The 21,510-nt window shown below is 39.3% G+C and overlaps 2 protein-coding genes across 3 annotated transcripts in view; both read right to left on the reverse strand.

Moving 5' to 3' along the window:
- Nucleotides 1-3,329: 3,329 nt before the first annotated feature.
- Nucleotides 3,330-5,097, reverse strand: bmp10l (bone morphogenetic protein 10, like). Its single transcript, XM_020618585.1, has 2 exons — nucleotides 4,758-5,097; nucleotides 3,330-4,378 (listed from the first exon to the last, which is right to left on the reverse strand). The coding sequence occupies exons 1-2, from the start codon at nucleotides 5,095-5,097 to the stop codon at nucleotides 3,330-3,332; spliced, it is 1,389 nt and encodes a 462-aa protein (XP_020474241.1).
- A 2,083-nt stretch (nucleotides 5,098-7,180) lies between these two features.
- arvcfa (ARVCF delta catenin family member a) overlaps nucleotides 7,181-21,510 on the reverse strand; it is a 19,980-nt gene continuing 5,650 nt past the window's right edge. Inside the window, exons 2-16 of one of the 2 annotated variants that reach the window (XM_020618658.1) lie at nucleotides 18,315-18,491; nucleotides 16,849-17,465; nucleotides 14,475-14,953; nucleotides 14,204-14,387; nucleotides 13,986-14,103; nucleotides 13,178-13,340; nucleotides 12,231-12,248; nucleotides 12,015-12,086; nucleotides 10,952-11,079; nucleotides 9,960-10,110; nucleotides 9,655-9,847; nucleotides 9,217-9,328; nucleotides 8,928-9,015; nucleotides 8,315-8,391; nucleotides 7,181-8,088 (exon numbers count right to left, since the gene is read on the reverse strand). In XM_020618658.1, coding sequence (XP_020474314.1) covers nucleotides 7,996-8,088; nucleotides 8,315-8,391; nucleotides 8,928-9,015; nucleotides 9,217-9,328; nucleotides 9,655-9,847; nucleotides 9,960-10,110; nucleotides 10,952-11,079; nucleotides 12,015-12,086; nucleotides 12,231-12,248; nucleotides 13,178-13,340; nucleotides 13,986-14,103; nucleotides 14,204-14,387; nucleotides 14,475-14,953; nucleotides 16,849-17,465; nucleotides 18,315-18,491 — 2,670 coding nt within the window. In that variant the 3' untranslated portion in view covers nucleotides 7,181-7,995. The remainder of the gene's footprint in view (nucleotides 8,089-8,314; nucleotides 8,392-8,927; nucleotides 9,016-9,216; nucleotides 9,329-9,654; nucleotides 9,848-9,959; nucleotides 10,111-10,951; nucleotides 11,080-12,014; nucleotides 12,087-12,230; nucleotides 12,249-13,177; nucleotides 13,341-13,985; nucleotides 14,104-14,203; nucleotides 14,388-14,474; nucleotides 14,954-16,848; nucleotides 17,466-18,314; nucleotides 18,492-21,510) is intronic. The other variant, XM_020618660.1, reaches the window with a different exon arrangement.

Raw genomic sequence — 21,510 nt, forward strand, 5'->3', positions numbered from 1 at the left:
GATGGTTTGTAGAATATATGTGCCAATAAAGCAATTTAGGAAATAAGTAATCTTCATCTTTTTGCAGAAGCTCTATGCAGCAAATTCTGATTTTATTGCTAGCAATCTGGTGGGAACTTAAAGCTGACTGTGCATAAGGTTTGGAGGAACTGTGGAGAGAGGCCCACAGCTTTTCTCTGTGCCAGGGATAGGTTAGTAGCCTAGCAGGTAGGGGGCTAATTAGGATTTTTCCACAGCAGACATTCTGACTTATAGGAACAGCACAGATGTTACAAATGTTTCTGTTATTGAAGTGTCCCAGTAAGCCATGACCAAATGACAGGAGGACAATGAGATCACTCAGTTTCATTTACCTCAAACCATCTAGGTGTTTAAAAACTCCTCACATTTGATTTCTAATTGACTGTAAAGCAAATATATATTGGAAAACAGACTGAATGACATATAATCACATGAATGTCTCCTGCTACTCTCCACTGATGAAAATGTATAAGCCTACTTTACTGCAACATACTGTATATTCAAATAACACTAGGAAGTTGTAATAAATTACAGCTGTGAAGTAGTTTACACATACCACATAAAGAGAGTTAGGATTGCTGAACTTCCGGAACATCAGCAAAGGGCATTTAAAGTTTGACCATGTTTATCCTGCAAACTTGATTCTGTTGAGGTGGAGTGTTTCATTAGCCAGTGCTATTCTGAAGGTGGTTCTTGTGTTTTCCAATGTTGTATTACAATAAAAATCATTTTTTCCTTTCTGTTTTAAGGCCATAAACAATGAACAGTCAATAATTTGCAATGGGTCTGGGTGCACTTCACCAACCATTTTAGAAAACATTTCCCCCAATAGTCAACCAGCTCCAGTACAAGCTTTTACATTAATTACTTCAAAAGAGTGCAAAGGTTCCACATTATATCTGTTCATATTGCAATACCACATCAAGAGGTTCTGAACAACAGGATGTCCAACATGTCAGATCATGTAAGAGACATTAGCTATTTCAGTTTTAAATAACCTTCCCAATGGTAGCTCAATTTGTTCACTGTCAGTCAATATCTCTCCCCTGCACACTTGGCTTATGTAAATCTGCATGTAGAGTGAGGATCCTCTCAAGTTAGAAAGTTCCACACTGTTATTCCATTAATGTTATCTGTTTCCGTCTGTTAACAGCTGAAGCTACAGTAGGTGATGATGTGACATGTATTTTTTCCATTTGTACTGTTGCTGTGGCCTTGATAAGGGCATCAACATGCCCATGTCAGAAAAAGGAAGTGGGAGGGTTCAGAGGGCACTGACCAGCCTGATGTCAAGGTTGTCAATAGCGCGTGTTGGCGTTAGAGACAAGGAATCTAACACCACCTTCTGACAAATGCTGCCACTTGGAGTGGCGTCCCATCCTGAGTGATGGTCTACAAGACTCCAGGCTCTGACACCTCCTTATCACTATGACATGGAAGCGGGCAGAGAGAGGCCCGCAAGGCATGTGATACTAGAGGAATGAGGATTAAGGTTGTTGGGTCGAGAGTACTGTGATTACCTGACAATGAAACAGTGTCTACCAGAGATCAGAAAGTGCTCAATTAATTTAAATTTCTTTTTTAGATATTTTATTTTTACAACCACAATAACATTAATGTTGGTGTGAGAACTAAAAATAAGATATGAATGGCTGGTATAAAGAAAGATTTCACAGCAATTGACAGCAATTTTAGATAAAGGAATTTAACTTTTTTTTTTTAAAAGAAGCCCTGAAGAGCTCCAAGACACTGTGAAAATCCTCTCCTGGTCAAAAGCCATCAAAAATACATTTTCTGAAAGCAAGTAAGGGGAAACCTGTCACATTTGTACAACCCCAAATCAGAATAAGTGGGTATGGTATGTAGAATCAAAATTAAAACTGAAAATATTGATTTGTAAATCATCTGTGTCCTGTATTACAATGAAAACTATACAGCAGCAGATTATTTGATGTGATACCTCATCAGCTTTATTCTTTGTTCAGAAAAAAACAGTTCAATTCTAATGCCTGCAACACATTCCAAAAAAAAGTTGGGACGGTTGCATTTCAGGGCCAGTAATGAAGTAAGACAATGAAATGATGATTCCATTTGAAACAGGTGGGATTTCAGTTTGTAAAGGGCAAGGGCAAAGCCTAAGCTGGATGACTGTGCTCTCCGATCCCTCAGACTGCACCGCATCAAGAATCGTCACTCTTCTATAAGTGATATAACCACATGGGCTCAGGATTATTTTGGCACACCTGTGTCAGGCACTACATTACGTAGTTATATCCACAAATGCAACTTAAAACTGTTCTGAGCCAAAAGGAAGCCCAGGGTCAACAGTGTCCAGAAGCGCAGTTGACTGCTCTGGGCTTGGAGGCATCTGGGATGGACCATCACACAGTGGAAACATGTATTGTGCTCAGGCGAATCAGTATTTCAGGTCTTTTGTTGAAAGAATTGAGAGCTGTGTGCTCCAGACCAAAAACAAGAAGGACCATCCAGACTGTTACCAGCAACAAGCCCAAAAGCCAGGGTCTGTCATGGTCTGGTGTTGTGTCAGTGCCCTTGGCAAAGGCAAAGTTTTCAGTGTAATACAGGACACAGATGAGTTACACATCACTATTTTCAGTTTTAATTTTGATTTTACATAGTGTGCCAACTTTTTCAGATTTGTAAAATCAGACCAGTGGCTTCAAAATGCCAGCATGTATATCTACTTAAGTATTTTGGCAAGTCTGTGATTCGATTAAAATTGAAGGTACAATAAGAAAATGTTCTTATTTAAAAATGTACAGCATGCTAACATTAGTGCATGTCATTGTAATTTGGAGGCTATGGTGGTGACTTCTGCATTACAAATAATTTCTGCCAGAACAAATGTAGATTGAAAAAATTGTTTTGAGAAAAGTCTGTGATGGAAATTCCGCAATAATAAACTTAGATTTTTAACAAGATTATCAGGATGTTCAAGTATCTGCTATTAGACATTTTGTCTGTTGTATGGCCTGTTACAGTCATAACCTGCAAATAAATATGTTTGTGTTTAAAAAGATTTCCAACAGTGCTTTGGAAGCTTTATACTATAATATAATATAATACTAACTCATTTATCTTTATACAGCAGCAAATTTACATCATGTAGCACAGATTTGTGTCCATCCCTAATTTTCAACTAAGTCCACAATCATGTTTTTACACACCACTGTGTGAGATCTTAGATACTGTGGAAACAAGCACATGAATAGATGTTTCTGAGATCAGGATTGAACAGACTCATTCCTTTAGATCCATCAGTGCACAGTCTGTCTTAACATTCAGGACTATCTACAGCCACACTCTGCCACCACCATCTCCTCATATTTGTGATTGAAAGTGATCACCCCATTGTCGTGATAAAGAAGTGATATTGGCTCCAGCTTTGTGGGAACGCAGCAGGCACGTGACACTCTCTCTGGACTCTTAACACTCAGCAGTGTCTGCACTATGGCATGTTTGGTAGGTGAAACCTCAGAGGTCATAGGTGGGTTGCACACACCGTTGCACTCATATGCTTCATATCCCAGAGGCTGGATGATCCACGCATCCCAGCCAATGTCTTTAAAATCCACAAAGAGTGGGGTCCGCTTGCATGGCTCACTCTTAACATTGCGACGGATTCGGGGAGGTGTGTCATAGATAAGATTGGACTGCAGTTGTGTGAGGGACTCCAGTTTGTCCTGGTTAGCATGGGCAGCATTGTGATTAAAGTGCCCCCAGAAAGCTTGCTGGCTCCGGACCATGTTTTCAGGAAGGTCATCCTCATGTTCAATCATCTGGTTGAGCTGTTTTTTATCCTGTTTATGGTCCCTGCTCTGATCATCTGAAAATACAATCACTACTGCATTGTGTTTCCCTTCCAAGTTTCTGTCGATATCAATCTCAACCAAACTTCCATTTTCCTCTGTGATTTCTTGTGTGGTCCCTTCTTCCTTTGACCCCAGACTTGCAATATGAATCTCTAGTTTATGAAGTGCACACCCTGATTTCTGCCAGAGTGTAACCACGTGAGTCAGGTCAAATGACACCCAGCTGTTATCTTTGGCATGGATATGCTTTGTCACCAGTTCCTCTAAATCCTTCATCTCGACCACCTCCTCTTTATCCCTCCTTCTCCCTTCTTTCCCGACTTCTTTTGTCCAAACGACACCCTCATGTATTTTGTAAATGGTCATCTTGCAGTCAAAGCCAGCATATGGTCTCTGGGCCTTCTGAACTAGGGTGAAAAGGCGAAGTTCAGCTATTGTTATGTGCTCATGGTGGGGCATGGACATGTTGAACAGCAGGGGATGGATCTGTATGCCTCTGGCTGTTATACTGTAGGGGGAGGAATCTGAAATTAAAATATCAATAAGTGCGTCTTAATGCATTTTGTATGCAATTCTTAAATATTCAAATGTACCCTTGAATCAAATACATAGTTATCATAATACATGTTTTTGGTTTGTTTGAACATTATTCATAAATGATTCTTAAGTTGTTAAAGATAAATATTCACTATTTTTAAATAAAGCATATAACACTTCCACATTTACATCTCTTTGATTTCCATAAATCAGAGTAGTTCAATGTTTTCTTATTATAAACTACTAGAATATTAAACATTATTCCAGTGAAGTGATTTTGTGGGGCGTTTAACACTTCATTTTCTAAAAATGAAACAAAAGTGTAGCATTTCCTCATGCAATATATTCAAAGAAGCAAGTTTGTACCTTCATTCTTGAAACTGCGCACAATGTTGGCTGAGGGCACAGCAGTGCGGTCGTTGGCAAATCGGTTATACAGCTCCAGCATGTACTCTGGTGGCTCCATAAGGGCAGCAAGGGGCCTGGGCTGGGGCCTCAACTCTGTGAGATTCAGTGTGGACAGAAACTGGCTCAAAAAGTCCTGCGCATCAAGTAGCGGATTATCATGCACATGCCTGCCGACTGATGCCTTGTGATGGTTCTCAGGAGACTTGATAGGACTGCTCAAGCTCAAATCAGTCAACACCAGAAGCAGGACATTCAGGAAATGGATAAACCCAAGTCTGGAAAAAAACGAAGCAGGCATGGTCGAGTGGAGGAAATGTTTAGATCCAAAGACTGAGATATCAGATGACAAGATGTGACGGAGCCTTTGGAGAGGATAAGTGCAAACAGTTCAACCTTCTGAGGAAGACCTCAGGGAGTTGACGGAGGACAATGAGTTGCTGTTGGGGGCAAAGAGAAAACTACTTTTCCCTGGTTGATCTTGCGGTTTGGTTCTGAGGGCAGGGCTGTGCTATCCAATGTGCTTTGCTGACATGTTTGGAGATGTCACTGAGGCCCTGCTCGGCCCTCCTCTCTCTCTCCCTGCCAGGAGCCTTTGACTATCCATAACATCCACTGATATTCTCTCAACTAACCACTAACAATACCTGCCTTATATGCATTTGACAGTTGGGTTATGAAATGTTATAAGGCACCCTCTGCTTTAATTAGACACATTAGAAATTGTGTGTACATTTTTTTCTGTCTTGTGTTATCCTATCTAAATCAATAACCTGTCATAACATTGTTAATTTATGCTTTGCAGTCTCCACAAGATGCTAGCGCAGACTCAAAATCCATTTCTTCTGCCTTGGAAAAAATTAGCATTAGTCATTTTTATTAAGTGATGAACAGGCTGGTTTGAACTTAGTTGCATATGCTTTCAGTATAATTACTGTTAATTAATTGCAGTTTTTTTTTCTAACAATCACTGACAGCTCACATATGCCACAGTTGCCATCATATCAACATATATTCACTTAAACAAATGGCAACAAAGAAAGGTAATAAAAAGTAAATGTTAAATTATATGGATTTATATCATTATGATTCAAGCAAACCTCAACATGACATGAGACATTTCAGAACATGTGTATCTAAAATGCCAACACTTATGCAACTGAGCCATGCCTGCAGGAGAAACCATGACAAATACCAAGACATTTTAGCCCTCTGTGTAACTCAAGTCTAGAAATTCATAATCATAGTTTGCAGCTCCTGCAAATATGAAATCATGTGAATGTTTGACAGTTTGTACATAAGGTAGAAAAAGTATAATTATGTGGCCTGTGATAAAGACCAAATAACCTCTGGGGGAGAAAATATGTGAATATAAACAAAGCGAGATGTTAACAGACAAAATATTCACATGTTGTATGCATTGCTGTTCATGATCCTCTATTTCTGAGTCACTGTTAATAATATCCAGTCAGAAAGTCAAAGTTAGAGTACAACGAGTCTTCTTGTTAAACTTATTTATGTGTTTAATGTAATTCTGTATGTCAGTTTTACATCAGTATTTTGCAGCATTGTAAAGTACTGGGCATATACTGGGGCTATGTACTGCAATCTTAACTATTCCTTCAAATAAAATCACTACCTCTATTATTCCAATAACTGCTGCAAAGTTAGTCATACTGTATTTCATTGGGTTGCATGCCAAATAACTGCATATGATAGATCTTTCTTAGCGCATAAAGGATGCCCAACATATTTTTATTTATCCTATTTATTAGTTTCATCTTGTGACCGCCGGGAATTGAGTGTGTTTTCCACACTGCTCCTTTTAAAAAATTTAGTACTGTAAATTTGTCAGTGTTCTTTGGCCAGTGCACCTGCAGCTTGGCACTGATTTCACCTTTGTGGCACTCCGTTAGGCTAGTGGTTTAAAAACCTGCATGTCATTTTACTGAGCGCCAAACCCCTCTTACAGCTGACAAATGCTGATAACTGGCATTCTACCTAATATATCCCATCTTTTTATCTGTTTGTAACTGTGATTAAACCACTTTAGAATTCAAGTATCTGATACAGGGAATGTATATCATTTTGTACCCCATGTAGTGTGACTAGTCTTGGGACCTGGCTGTGAACACATGTAGCCTACATCAGCCAAAAACACAAATAAGTTAAGTTTTTAGTCAGACTATGACATTGAGAAATGTCCACTAGTGTCTGCCTTTAAGAACAACTCAGCTCAATTTTTTTATTCATTCAAGCCTGTTTAGAACATTTAAAAGTAGGGATTGTTTAATTGGCATGCTGTTTAATGTTAGGATGAATCATTGAAAAAAATGGAATCAGACAAAATTCAGTCTATAATAAAAATGAGAAATGATGCACATTGTTTATTTTCACTTTTCATTCGACATTGCAATGCAAAAAGAACAACTGCAAGGCAGAGTTGTACTGAATGTAGGATCTCTGACAGGTATTAGCTAATACACATCAATAACCTATTAATATGGGTATTACAATAAATATTACAATATAAATGCCTTACCTTTGAATATTAACAGTGCTTTGTTACACATTTACAATCCCATTTTGCCTATCTTGAAACAAATGGAATAGAGATGATTTTCTAATGACTGCACAGTCAGAATTTTAAATCATTTTGATGTTTTAATAATTAGGCCAACAAAGGCCCTAATCCTAATTATCTCAAACACTGACCAAAAATATATTTTTAAATAATTTTATAACAGAATCGTCTTTAGCCCAGAACCCACAGGGATGGACAACAGCAAATCCATATGTCCTGTCAGCCCTTAAGAGCTTGACAATTTATAGGTATTATTACTTATCTCATTTTGTGTAGCAGTGAAATTTATATAATACATGTCATATATTCTTTGGAGTCTAGATTCATCTCAGCTTGCATACTTAGGCTATTTCCAATGTCATACTTTCATAACCCTCAGACATCCTGTATATCATTTTAAATGACAATATCCATCAAAGCTATTGCCAAATAACCTCCATAATAGAGTAAATACATGTAAATGTTTGGCACATTATTTTCTGTAAACAGAGAAAATAGTTTTTAACTGAATCTGTTTCTTTGTCTGTACAAGAGTGATCAAATGGCACAAATCCTTATTTCACCAATGGAAAGTATGGTTACAGGATACCAGCTTGTCTGGCAACGTTGTCATGTTTACACCCAGGAGTCCAGTGGAGGAGGTTTGTTATCCATGAGGCCCACTGCAGGTCTGCCAGCTCTGATGAAGTGCTTTCTTTCACTTATCACCTAGGTCATGAAAAATGTAAACAGCCAGTGTTAACCAATGAAAATCACTGACAGCAAACACAAGTTGCAAGTTACAGTAAAACAAAATCCTGTTAAACTAAAGTGTTACCTTATCTGTTTATCTTCCATAATGAAGTCAGTCATTAGTAAACTGGGATATGCTGTATGCAAAACTAATGTTATGTGTTGTCATGAAGTCGGTTAGATCAGAAATCATTCTGATTACCTGAGGAGTATCTCTTTCCACAACAGGCCCTTTTCCATCTCCAACTCTGTCATTTGGCTCTAAGCTGGAATATACATCTGCAAAAAAAATACCAGCAGTAGACAATATGGTAAAGATATAGTAAACGATAGTCTTGGAAATATGTAGGAGAAAAGGGCAAATCAATTTGTACAGACAATAATATACCAGTTTCCAAAAGGACACTGAAACGCCAGCAAGAGAAATAGGTAAATCCCCTAAAGGGATAATCCCAGTTTTTTTGGGGGGGGAGCTATAAAGGCCACTCTTGACGTGGGGAAGTGAATGCCTTTTTGGAAAAACATCTAAATGAAATGTGACAGGTGATGCATGAGCCTGCCCTGCCTCTGGGAGAGGCTGCTCAAGCTCATAAGCTAAGTCTGTGCACTGATAACCTTGGCAGCACATCATTGGTTTAAGGCTATGTTTCACAAGAATATGGTCTGGGACTGAAAATGGCCATTTCTTGGTCCCTAACATGACAAGAACCACAGTATTTTTAAAATGAAAAAAGCTAGAGCTAGAGGACACTTTTCTCATTTAGATGATGGCTTAATAATAACATTTTGGTGAGGGGCTGCAATGATTGACTGACCTTGGCTTTTGTCCATAAGAGGCAAGGTGATATCATCGCTGCCTTGCTTTCCACTCTTGGATTTTTTTGTCCCTCCAGCAGATGTTGGCTTTAAAAGAAAAAAGGTTACTGAATGGCAACCAGAAGTTTATGCTTTCTTGTTACTCTAATTGTATTAAACTGTAAAACATGGGTAAAACATTTGTTTTGATGATGTTTCACTGGTGTATGTCATTTATTACAGTACATATGCTGATGATGTTTATGAGGGAGTTTTACAGAAAAATTACCAGGAAATGGCAACAGATACCTTAAAGTGGCTCTTGTTCCATCCTGCCTTGTTCAGAGTGCTTCTCAGGTCTTTGTAGGCCCATATTGTCTGGAGCACATGCGAAGCTGCCTTGGTGTCACGTGCCGATTGGCTGACAACAAGTCATCAGACATTGTGGTAAACAACAGGGGACAGCTCTGAGACAACACTGTCCCAATGATTAAAATCCAGCTCTCATTGCCCTTCGATATGATGCTAATTATACCCTGAGATATTGCTCTGAGCCTGGTTCAGAAGTATACACAGATATTCAGCAGTTACAGTAAATAATACCAAAATAATGTAGTTTTTTCTTCTTTTTCCTCTTAATTAAAACATTTTTGAGACTCAACTGTACCATTATTACTTAATAAATTTTGCTTTTTGTTGTTAGTGATTTGTCTAAAGGTACAGTTTAGTTGAAAGACATTCATGTACCTTGATTTGTTGATGGCCACCAGTTTCTGTACAGCATGACCCTGTATGAGGGCTCGGGCATTCTCTGGGCTGTCTGTGATGAGCTCATGTATAGTGTTCAGAATAGACACCACCGTATCACCCTCAAGATTCTTCGCTGGGTGCTGCTGCCCACATGGCAGATTACCAACAAGGTCCCTCAAAGCATAGCTCCCTGTAATAATGGAGCAACAACGCAGCAAATTTGGTGTGAGCATGCAGAGTGTGGAGCCGTGTAGCTAGTGTGTAGTAGTGCGAAGGTGTAGAGTGTCGAGCCTGTACCTTACCTATTAGGTCTTTATTTCTTTTGTCCATGGCCAGATTGCGAAGAGCAATAGCCACAGCTCGCACCACTTTGTCCACATCTGAGCGCAACAGCTCCACCAGAATCAGCAGCCCTTTCTCTTTTCTCACTGTGGCTCGGATGTAGCTGGACCACTGCAAGTACAAACACAACTGAGTGACGATGACCTTAGCATTTTTAAAAACATCTGTGGGATTTTGCTTTCGGGGTCCCCTTCTATATCTTAACTAGCAAATCATTTCTTTTTCAAAACTACCCACAAGCACCCTATAAACATAAGATGCCAACTCTATCATGAGTAAGAACTAAGTTATACACTCCCAGCTGCTCTCTTGTGTATGATGACTAGAATTTAAAAACTCCTTTAATCTGAGCCCTGCATTAGAGTTGATGTTAACTTAAAGTGACAGTCATGGCACTGTATATCTTAGCAAAGTACATTATTTGACAGGCTGATGGAGCCATGGGGGGCAAAAGTGATTTTTGATCACGTAGGCTGGTAACAAAGTCAATCTGGAGAGTCTGGTTAGATTAAGATGATCGATCCCATATCTCCCTCCCTCTGCACACTTTGATATTGCCTCAGAAACACACTCAAACAGCAAAGAAGAAAGATTTGGGCATGGAGACCCCTGCATAACATCCTGAGGACGATGTTTGACCCTGCACAGTACAGACTGGCGTAGTGGCTAAATTCGTCCCTAAATTGAAGTGAAATTATGTTTACAGTGTAGCTGTATTTTAATTCTCTTTTTAATACACTGAATATTAGGGGAAAACAGTGATGATGTGAGAAAGAAAGACAAATCCTGGATCTGCTCCAAGGTATATAAGGGCACCAGGTAGTGTCTAAACATCTAAGAAAATAATCAGCTACTTGTACGTGGGTTTGTAATTAACTTCATAAATTAAAAGTTTACAACCCTGTGTAGAATCATGTAACTGTAAGAAATAAGAACTTTTCCATCCACTCACAGCCCACTGTCCGGCGGCGAGGTTCTGCAGCGCTCCTGCAGCTGCCTCCAGGGTGTTGTGGTTGTGACTGCAGGTGAGAAGAGAGAGGTAGAGCCTCACCACCTCTGGCTGGTACAGCAGCTCCAACCCTTTAGCAGAAAGGCAGACGGAGTCAGGGATGACATTTAAGCAGTGGCAAATAACACTCATGACCTTCAGTGACTAAAGACTTAAATGATGGTGATATTATCAGTGTCATTAACAGTTACCTTATGTAAGTCACCAAATCAAGTTGTATAAATGCAAATTAACATTGTTGCAGAGGTTTATCTAATTTAGTAGATTTAAAAAATGATTCATTTAATACAGGTGCATGGAAGAAATTTTAAAGAAATCCTACTTTTTGTACTGAGCCAGTGGAGGATGCTGGATGACTGACAAGTACCATAAAGCTGACCCAGAACCATAGCATGCTTCTCAATCTAATTTGCATTCCTTGGCTGGAGCGTGGGAGACATGAGCTTGGCTCTGATCTCTATTCTAATGGCAGCCAGACCCACACATACAGTATTTAGCCCTACAGTACTATTTTGGGACTTTTCCCCTCCTTGTTTCTATAGAATGCATTCATGGCTAAAAGACAGTGTGACGGCTATACAAAATATAAAGATAGTTTACCAGTACCAAATGAAGACATACAGTATCAGTGGCATGTATATACAATAGGTCAGGCAGAACCTTGAGTAAGTTTCATTGTCTTATATTGCTAGAGGAAATATTCCTCTAGATGATGCCAAATAAAAAAAAACGCTATCAATCTTTTAGCTGCTCATTTTGTTTTAGTAATGAAATGGCTTTTCCAAGTCAGGCCAAAACAAAAAATACAGAAAGCAGCTACTTGTGCTTTATAACAGTATGATGATAAAAGCTCCTTATGATTTTTCTACCTTTAATCTATTAGTAATATGCCAAATGTGTAAGAAATCTTAATATTACTGTACATAAATCATACTCTAATCAACATGCATGTTAAATATGGAATGTAAGATATTTTGTGAAGTAGCTCTTTTCAGATATCATATACCTCTCATTTGTTCTGTACGTTTTGGTAAATCCAATGTACCGTATTTTCTGTCCATAAATCCATTTTTCCAGCCTGTACATCACAGATACACACATGCACACAAACACCAGTTTTCATTATATCAGTACACAGACAGATAATGTCAGCAAATTCAGTGTGGTATTGAATCACAGTATTACTGCCGGAAATATATTCAGGAGTAACAAGAAGACTGACCTTGACTGAACCACTCCTCTGATGAATAAGGTTTGAGGGAACAAGAAGAAAGAATAATGTCAAAGAATGGATTATGCAGGAGAAGGACAGAGCAGCAGAAAACACAACGCTCTTCTACGTGGTAAACCAGCACGAGGCACTGACAGATTCAGGTTAATGTTTAGTTGAGAGAGGCATTTGTTAGTTTTGTGCAATTTTCTGAAAGGTTAACTTTGGTAAAAAGCCTTAACATTTTAAATCACAATTAACTCTACCCCTATTTTTCACCATTAAACTGTTTCCTCCAGCACAAACAACTGCTGCCTATTAATTAGTGTGCATCTGCCATTGGAAATATTACTTACTCACTACCAAGAGTTGTACAGAGTTTAAAAACCTTACTGCTTGTTATATTACTGCTTGTTATAAAAATCACATAACTGATGCAACAAAGTATCAGCAAGCTTTTCAGTTTTGGAACCTGGCACAGTGGGTAGAGCAAATCATCAGCTCCTTTATGAAATATTCAGTGTCTCATTGGCAAAAAGGAGGCAATAAATGTGAAACCCGTGCTGGAAGCCAGGATATTCTGAAAGTAAATGAAAAACCGAAAAGCAGTGAAAGTGGCTGGTTTACAGAGACACTAGTAGATTATACAGCTGTTAAGGGGACATTAAGAAAATAGATCTCAGTGGATACTAAAAAAATGTATGTGGAAAGTTATGGGACTGTAAAAGCTTCAGAAAGTCCCTCAGGCTTTGTACAGTCATAGACGTCTGTACATCTGAGCTACTGCGCATAAGCTGTAATAGTTTAATTCCCTTTCAGACGAACACCTCATATAGAGCCTATTACAGCCCTAATTTGGACACACCAAGATACAGTAGATGTCACCACACATAGGTTTTGATTTGTCAGTGAGAGAATGAATTGACAAACAATCTCCCATGATGGCCTACTGTACCAACCCTTGGGTCTTTTCCCTCCAAAACAATCAGGCTCATTCTTCTTCTTCTGGTGCCCCCTCATCAGATGACTGGCACCGGGCTCCTGAAATCGCTCAGCTCCTGGTATTTCTTTGTGAACATGATAGGACAAGTTCCGAAGGATGCAGACGCAGTTCTCCACTGACTAAATGGACAACAACAAAAGATTTTAGTAGGAATAAGAGTTATGCAGGTGTTTGCCCAGACTAATTCTTTAGTTGCCTTTTCAGAATAAAATGCATTGTTGACTTTTCCAATCAAATTTAGAATTCTGAGGAAATGTCACAGACTATGAAGACTCTTATCCATACTTTGATCATTATTATTTTGATCCATTACATTAAATGTCAGAATTAAATGCAGTTGTATACAGGCTGTTAACTTTGATGCTAAAGCAGTTTAGTATGAAATATACATCTCAGTCTATTATGCCAGTTAGAAATAGAAGCCTAGTGGATATTAGTTGACTATAGTTAAATATAATTCCATTTGTTTTGCTTGAATGTACCAGAGCACCATATTTGGTACTCTTAATAGATATAATGTACTCCTTAACCAGGATTTACCCCAAGTGAAGAGTGTCTGCAAGATTCCGAGAATGCTGACATGTATTTGCTACATGTCCTTCCTGATCCACTAATCTATTTTTTTCCACAAACCAAAAGTTGTGGAACCATATTTCTATATAATGTATAGTGGCTTATAAATGCTAATAATACAGTATTCAGAAAAAAAACATATTTGGTTAAATTCTTTAGATGTCAAATTTGAAGTCAGTGTGAAGAGCAACCTTATTGTCAGTGTCCTTGTTGACAATAGCTGACTGAAGAGCATGAATGAGGGCATCCACCAACCCCTCACACTCCCTCAACCTCTGTCTAGCCTCCGCCCCATCTGAGCTGACGTTCCTGCAGAAACAGCTGTTAGCAAACCTGCAAGAATTGGTTCTGATGCAAATCAGCTTTGAGTAACTATTGTCATGTGTTCCCTGACAGCAGTCAGGGTTACCTCAGACATCCAGAGGTATTCTTGAAGACCGTGGTCCACTCTGCACTCTGCAGTTTGGAGGGCTCTACAGAGTCTCTTCTCCATCCTGAGTTTGGGATGATGATTTCGTCAGTCAGTGTTTGAAGCCCATGGTTGATGACTGCCATCTTCAGAGGCTCGTGTGAAGAGAGGTTCCACAAAGTGCCTGCAGCAGAAAGAATACAAAAACGTTAGAAATAAAATGAAGGATTGCATGTTATGGCTGTAGCTAGGCTCAGGAATTCAGCTGTACCTGTGACTAACTCCTTAACTTCCATGCTGCTGGATTTCCTCAGTAGTCTGACTAATGCTTGGATGCCATCACAATTCTTGATGGCCATTTTGTTATTGTGGTCTTTTCCATAGGATATGTTGCGCAATGCACCACAGGCCTTGCGGTGGACTTCAGCCTTAGGATGATCCAGTAGTTCCACCAAGATTGGCACTCCATTCAGCTGGCGGACCTCCTGCTTTATGCGATCATTCTCATAACACAAGTGCTGCAAATAAGCAGCAGCATTGGACTTGACTGGGTCCATTGGGTGGCTGAGCATCGAGATCACCTCATGCAGATTGGGGTCTCTCCAGCGCGGGTCTCTTCGGATGCTGTCCAGGCTGACCATGCTGCTGCGTTTGTGGGGGAACTGCAGGGTCTGTGCTCGGTACATGGCCTGGAAGAAGGGATTCAGGTTGCCCTCCAGCTGAGCCATGAAGGCGTCATCATATCCACTTCTGAAGGGACACAGAAAGGAATGCATACATGTAGGTCTGGATCAGGACAAAAAGTACACAACAATCAACGTTGACATGTAAGATTTGAATTATTGTATGAGTGTCAACATTTTGGGGGATGTGCGTAATCACTACCTTGTTGTTTAGGGTTAAAAGAAAAAAATCTGTATCTGTTGACTAAATATGAAATCAGCCAGCAGACAATTGTCTTAGCTAAAGTGTGGAAATCAGATTAACTTGCCTCTACTTTTATCTATCTACCAACTTCTCTGAAGCTCATTAATTAACAGATTATGTCTTGTTTGTTTATTCCATATAAAAACTTTTACCAGGTGTTATATACCAAACCATTTCTAAGTGTGGTGACTTCATGGGGCCTGGTTGTTTGGCAAATTTGAGACAAAAAAAGACTTAGGTGGATTTTATTACCTTTGAACAGAGGTATTGCCTTTTCTCCCTATATCCAATCTTTATGCTAAACTATCCGAGGCATCTCCTGGCTGCATATTTAACTCACAGATATGAGAGTGGTATCAATTTTTTATTTAATTCTAAGCAAGAGAATGAATAAGTGTGTTTCCCTAAATGTTGAGCTATTTCTTTTGTATTGCAGTTTGAATGGCATGTCAGATTTTAATAGACTGAGCCTCAGTGAATTTAACAGCATAAGCTTGTACTGTATCTTCTGTAAACAGCTCTGTCACTTTATGTGGGCTAAGGAAAAGCTCCTGGCAGGCAATAACAGGTGAAACCTTCTTATTTATTGACTCTGCAGCAGAGTAGTATTCCTGATTGCCCAGCTGCTACTTAACTGCTGTCCATCTGTCTGTCTATTGTCCAGGCTGACTCAGAGGAAGAGGATAGCGGCAACTACAGGGTGTCTGTGGAGCTACAGCGTTCAATATCTATTATTATCACAGCAAGTTGTGATAAAATTAGCCAAAGTGTTGATTTGTACATTGTTGGAATGTGTTTTTTACTGCAGCAGTGTATAAGACTACATGCATACAGGGTGATTTCTTGTTTTCTTTGCATTTTAGTTTTCCTCCGTGTCTCATTTGTGTGGTTTGAATTTCTGTCTACATTTCCAATTTTTTAACAAAATGGCTTTAGATGTTACTGCCTATTTAGATGTGTTATTGCTCATCTACTTTATATTTCACTTGTATTATGTGGCATTCATGTGGACGACAAAGTAAGGATTTAGTTGTACAGGGAAACACGTTTCCTAACTGTGCATATGACAAATAAACACTTTGACCTTTAGAAGGTTTGTGTTTTTGGTTTTTATACACTATGCATCTGTGTATTCAGAGCTTTGAAAGCACATCTCCTGTCAATGAGATTAATACATGTGCTAATCAAACTGTCTGTTGTAAATCAGGTACACTGTACAGTTAAACCAGTTTTAAGTTTCTAAATATCTTAGATGTTTTGGTAGTATTTCTGCTGTCATATAAAAACTGAACTGTTGTTAGTTCACTCTTGTGATTAATTCAAAGATCAGTTGGCTTCTTCTAGTTGTCTTTTTTAAAGGCAAACTCATTTTCAGGACCATATTGTTATTTCAGTGACACAGACTGAGTTTCCTTTATTTTTCAGTTCTGTTTTCTGACCAAAAATTGATTAATGAAATCAAATATTGACCTTTAATAAATAGACTCCATCGCAAACAAACTAGAGAGGGCAAGGTTAACACAAATTAAATACATTTTAAAACATTTTCCATGCTGTACTTTATAGCAACTGTGTGGCAAAGCACCTGATTTGTTTTGCTTTCCAAAATGTCTTAGTACATACAGTGACTCAGATGTTTTTGACCTCACATCTAGGCACCATGGAACCCATTTACAGTCTCTCCTGTGGGACCCATAAAGTTTGATCCAGTTACTTACCTGGTTCGCGAGGGCTCCCGGAGAAGCTCCATAGTGGTAATTGGCCTGAACGGGTGGATGCCCCCCAGTGTTGGATAACTGGCAGCTGGGTGGTCAGTCTTCATGTCCAGAGGGGATTCTCCCCGTTCACTTAGGCCATCTTCCTCAGTCTGGCTGCTGAGTCCTGTGGGAGCATAGCTGTCCCTGAGGAAGGGTAAGGTGTAGTGAGCCCCAGGCTGGAAGGTTTTGGCAGACCAGTAGCTGTGGACGGTGGCACGGGACAGGCTTCCATACCCTCCACATAAGTCACCACCGATACCTCTGTAGCTGTCAGGCAGGGTGTACACTCTGCTCTGGGTGTCTGGATTTGCCAGCTGAGACTCCCTGGACTGTGTTACCACCTGAGGTTGTGGGGGTGCTGTGGCAGTGCTGTTGGTTGTTGTGGTTGGTGTAACACACTCACTGGGTTCAGCACTCGATTCAGGAGTAGATTGGTCAGTAGGAGTGTTGTCTTGAACCACAGGAGTCGATGTGAGATCAGGTGCATCTGATGTTTGGAGGTTCTCCAGCTGTGTCTCTGAGGATTCTGGGGTCTCACTTGGGCCATGCTCGCCCTCTTGCTCCGTGGTCTTAGACTCCTACAAGGATTAATGCACCACAGTTATTACCTCTCGAAAGCTTTAATCAGGCTATCTAATTTCATTTGTTTGAAAGGTCTGTAGGTCTCCTCTCTTCCATTAAATACCACCAAATTGATGTGCTTAGAGTCAGAGCAGGAAGATTTTAGTCTTAATTTACTAGGAATTGACCATGTTTTCGTCACCAACAATGTGTGTCTATCTCTCACCTAAACTGCACAGCCCAGCCTGGCTCATTTTCATAGCAATGATCAATCATCATAATTTCAGCATTTCCCTGGCTGTGTGAAAGTCCACTAAATAATGAACTCTTTCCTGCCAAAGAATAATGAATTCCCCTTGGTGAAAATGAGTTTAGATTGGACTCTGATGAAACCGTTTTGGTCAAGCCACTTTTCAGGAGCAGAATAATTAGTATGAAATGTAATTGTCTGCTTTAGTCGATTGATTTGAACTTTTTTATTTCAGAGTCTGAGTAAACCTGTTATTTTTCAGCACAAAAATGTGCAAATATGAAGCAAATAAACTTGAATGAAATTGAAGGTTTCATGGCACCACTGACACATGAGGCAATTAGGTTGCTTCAGTCTGTAGGTGTAACAGAAAGTGAGTATTATAGCCTAGTCTGCTGAAGAAAATTTTACAACGCAATCAGTCTCACCAAATCAAATTAATGTTGAAGAACAGTATTTGTGTTCAGTCATTTTGGTTTTGAGGAAATAGCTCCAGAAGTTTTCTTTTTAGATTGTTTTATAACTCTGTGGTCTTTGCCATCCAAAACTTTGTGATAACAAACTGTAGGAAGTCAGGAGATAGTGAAAAAATGTGACCAAACATAAAGTCATGAACCTCAGTATCTGTCTGCTGGGGGGTGTCGCTCTCTGTGGAGCTCTCATTGGTAGAAGTCACCACAGAGGTGATGGAAGTGGGTGTGTCCAGTTCATCACTGGTGGATGGGTTATCCAGAGTCACCTCTTTAGCCTCCTGGGACAAAGATGATGCAGGAGGCCCCTCTGAACTCTGCTCCTAAACCAGACACACAGAAACAAGTTAGACACTGCCGCTGAGTGGCATCATTCCAGCACTGTTTGTGTGTATTATGTATATAATATTTACATTACACACAAACAGGGAAATTATCAGGGGTAGAGACGACTGTGATGGCGCATGGTGTCATCAAGGCTGTCTACACAGGATAAAGGAGCAGAGCAGAATCGATGCTGAGAGCAGACTTTCTTTGCATATGCACAAAAAAGTGACAGACATCTTACAGAGGCTTTTACAGATCACACTGCTTTGTAGAAAAAAGGTGAAGAAGAAAAGAAAGAAACAAAAATGTTACATGTTTTTATATTTCAATTGAAATAACATGCTCTAGTTTCTTTGAGTGCAAATACAAAGTCCATAGTGGTAATAAATCAAGGATGTATGAGGTATACTTCTGCACTGGGCATCTCAGTAGCAGTTTAATAGGTCAGCTCCACAGAATACATGAAATGAAGGAATATCTGTAATTTTATCTGCATCTGAACTGCCATTTAATTTATTGGTCATTATCAGATACCAATACATTTTGCAGGTTTTTAACTTCTTTTTTGCAAAAAGTGAGTATTTAATAGACATTTTAGTTTTGTTTTAATCTCTCTGAGCAGATATTAGTGTTCCTCTTTTTGTTATGAAAGCATGTGCAAAAGGACCTCGTGACAAAACACAGCAACACTGTAATAGGATATAAAGTGTGAGACCTGATTAACCATCACTGACCCTTGCATAATAATCCTGCTGCTGCTGTGGTACAACTCTAACTTCCACTTGTTTATTTCAAACAGAACTTAAATTCTCTCCTTTTTTATCAGCAGAATTTGTTTCATTAACCAGAGTGAATTAATTATTCAGCATCTCAACCTGTGAAAGAACTGGAGGCAATATTGACTGCAAACACTTTTTATGCTGATTCTCTTACAAACTTGACATTCACTTTGGTGTGTCTACATAACTGTTTCACCACACAAACGATTTTAATCCATATATGATTATCTGATATGCCTCTTCCAGTCATGAAGGTCTACTGATCACAGCAGGTGAATTTCTCTCAAATATAGGGCAAACATAGCACAAACAACCCATCAAAATATTAAAGTATAATTTAAAAGTCTTATTATCATTGTGAGCTCTTATACTATTTAAACGATCCTTTGTCTAAATCCATATCCTTTTATGAAATCCAACATGAATCATGTTTTAATCACTCATTACCACAGACAGAATATGCTGAATAATATGCTGAAATAAAAGTGCAACATAAAAACCTAAGAAACTGTTAAATCTCCCCAAATGTTTATCTGCGTGAGGCTGCGGCATTACGCTGAACAAGTGCTGAGAACTCAACTCCACTGCATTAAATCAGGCTGCAGTGAACAACTGACTGAATGTGGAGGGAGAAAGCTTGATTCGCTGTTCAAACAGCCCACCAAACACAAGAGCCACTCATATCAACGTTCAAAATGTGTCAAAAAGAAACAGAGATGAAAGAGTCACCCAGGAGAAACTGGCAGTGGGGAGTTGATCCTGGCTTGAACGCCTCTCGAGGAGGTTGATTGGATATTGTTAGGCAGCAGTAAATTAATGCCTGGCCAAAAGACAGACGAGCTACTACTGTCCTCTCCTCTACAGACAGCTTGATTAAGGATTTGGAGGAGGATAATAGGCTGGACAGGGTCCTGTATGCTGTTGCTGTCTGATTCAGGCTCCAGGGAAGGCCAGGCCACAGTGAGTCAAAGCTCATTTAAATAACTCACTGCACCATCACTAACTCAGTGTGCTCACAGAGCCAAATAGGTCAAGATGATTCTTCTGAACCTGACTTAGCTTAAGGAAAATGAGGTATGGTATATAAATATTAGGTGCAGTAATGCAGGAGACAAAATGACATGATTAGCATCTTGTTCCCATCAACTCTCAGCATTGAGGCCAACTGCAAGCAGGGTATTATTTTGGAAGGCAGAGCCTCATCCAGTGCCCAGTGAGTTCACATTTTGGTGACCAGCTCAATGGCACCGCAGGCACAAGCCATGATTCAAACTTGTCATTACTCCATTTCAAAAGGAAAAGATTATTTGAAAAAGGGGCACGAACAATTGCGATTAAATCAGTGGGGCAAAGTCATTTTGTAGTGATCAAACCTGAGTTTGATCACAACTTGTCTTAATCAAATTGTGGGACAAAATAAGTCACGGTTCCACAGGATAATAAAACATGACATCAGCCCAGTGATGTCAAAAGACATTAGTCACAACTTCATCACAATCCATCTATCTTCCACTATCTTTTTAAATCAGTGGCACCCGTCTTGGTTATAGAATGTGTCACTGTACATCACAAGCCCTAAATAAAATGTAAGGTACATTGGAAGACTCTTCTTATTTAAGACTTGTTTCCTCTGTCCATTATGCAATACAGTACATCTTGTTTAACCTTAAAACAACCAATCTTTTGATTTGATTTATTTATTCTTTCAAGCATGGTTTTAGGTCGAACCGATCGACATCTCTGACCATTACCGACCTAATGGAGGACATTACAAGTGCTATGGATGAGAGGAAATACACAATGGGAATATTTATTGACCTAAAAAAAGCATTTGACACAATCAATCATGAGTTATTAATGGACAAGTTAGAAAAATATGGGATCAGAGGAATGGTTCTGAAATGGATTAGAAGTTATTTGACACAGAGGCGTCAATTTGTGAAGTTGGGTGAATACCAATCGAGTGAGCTGGATATTAGTATGTGGAGTGCCTCAGGGTTCTGTTTTGGGACCTAAATTATTTATACTATACATTAATGATATATGCAAGGTTTCTGATTTAGTGAAAGTGGTTTTATTTGCTGATGACACTACCATATGGGCATCGGGTGAAAACCTACAGCAACTCTCTGGATGGGTTACACAGGAACTTGAGAAGATAAAGAAATGGTGTGACAGTAATATAGTATCTCTGAATTTGGATAAAACTAAATTTATGGTATTTGGGAATCGTAGA

This window comes from Monopterus albus, unplaced genomic scaffold (assembly GCF_001952655.1).
Source record: "Monopterus albus unplaced genomic scaffold, M_albus_1.0 scaffold208.1, whole genome shotgun sequence".
Lineage (NCBI taxonomy): Eukaryota > Metazoa > Chordata > Actinopteri > Synbranchiformes > Synbranchidae > Monopterus > Monopterus albus.

Coding starts and splice junctions, on each gene's coding strand:
- bmp10l (XM_020618585.1), bottom strand. CDS start 5,097: ATGCCTGCTTCGTTTTTTTCCAGACTTGGGTTTATCCATTTCCTGAAT. Junction 4,379..4,757: donor GCGCAGTTTCAAGAATGAAG/GTACAAACTTGC, acceptor TTTTAATTTCAG/ATTCCTCCCCCTACAGTATA.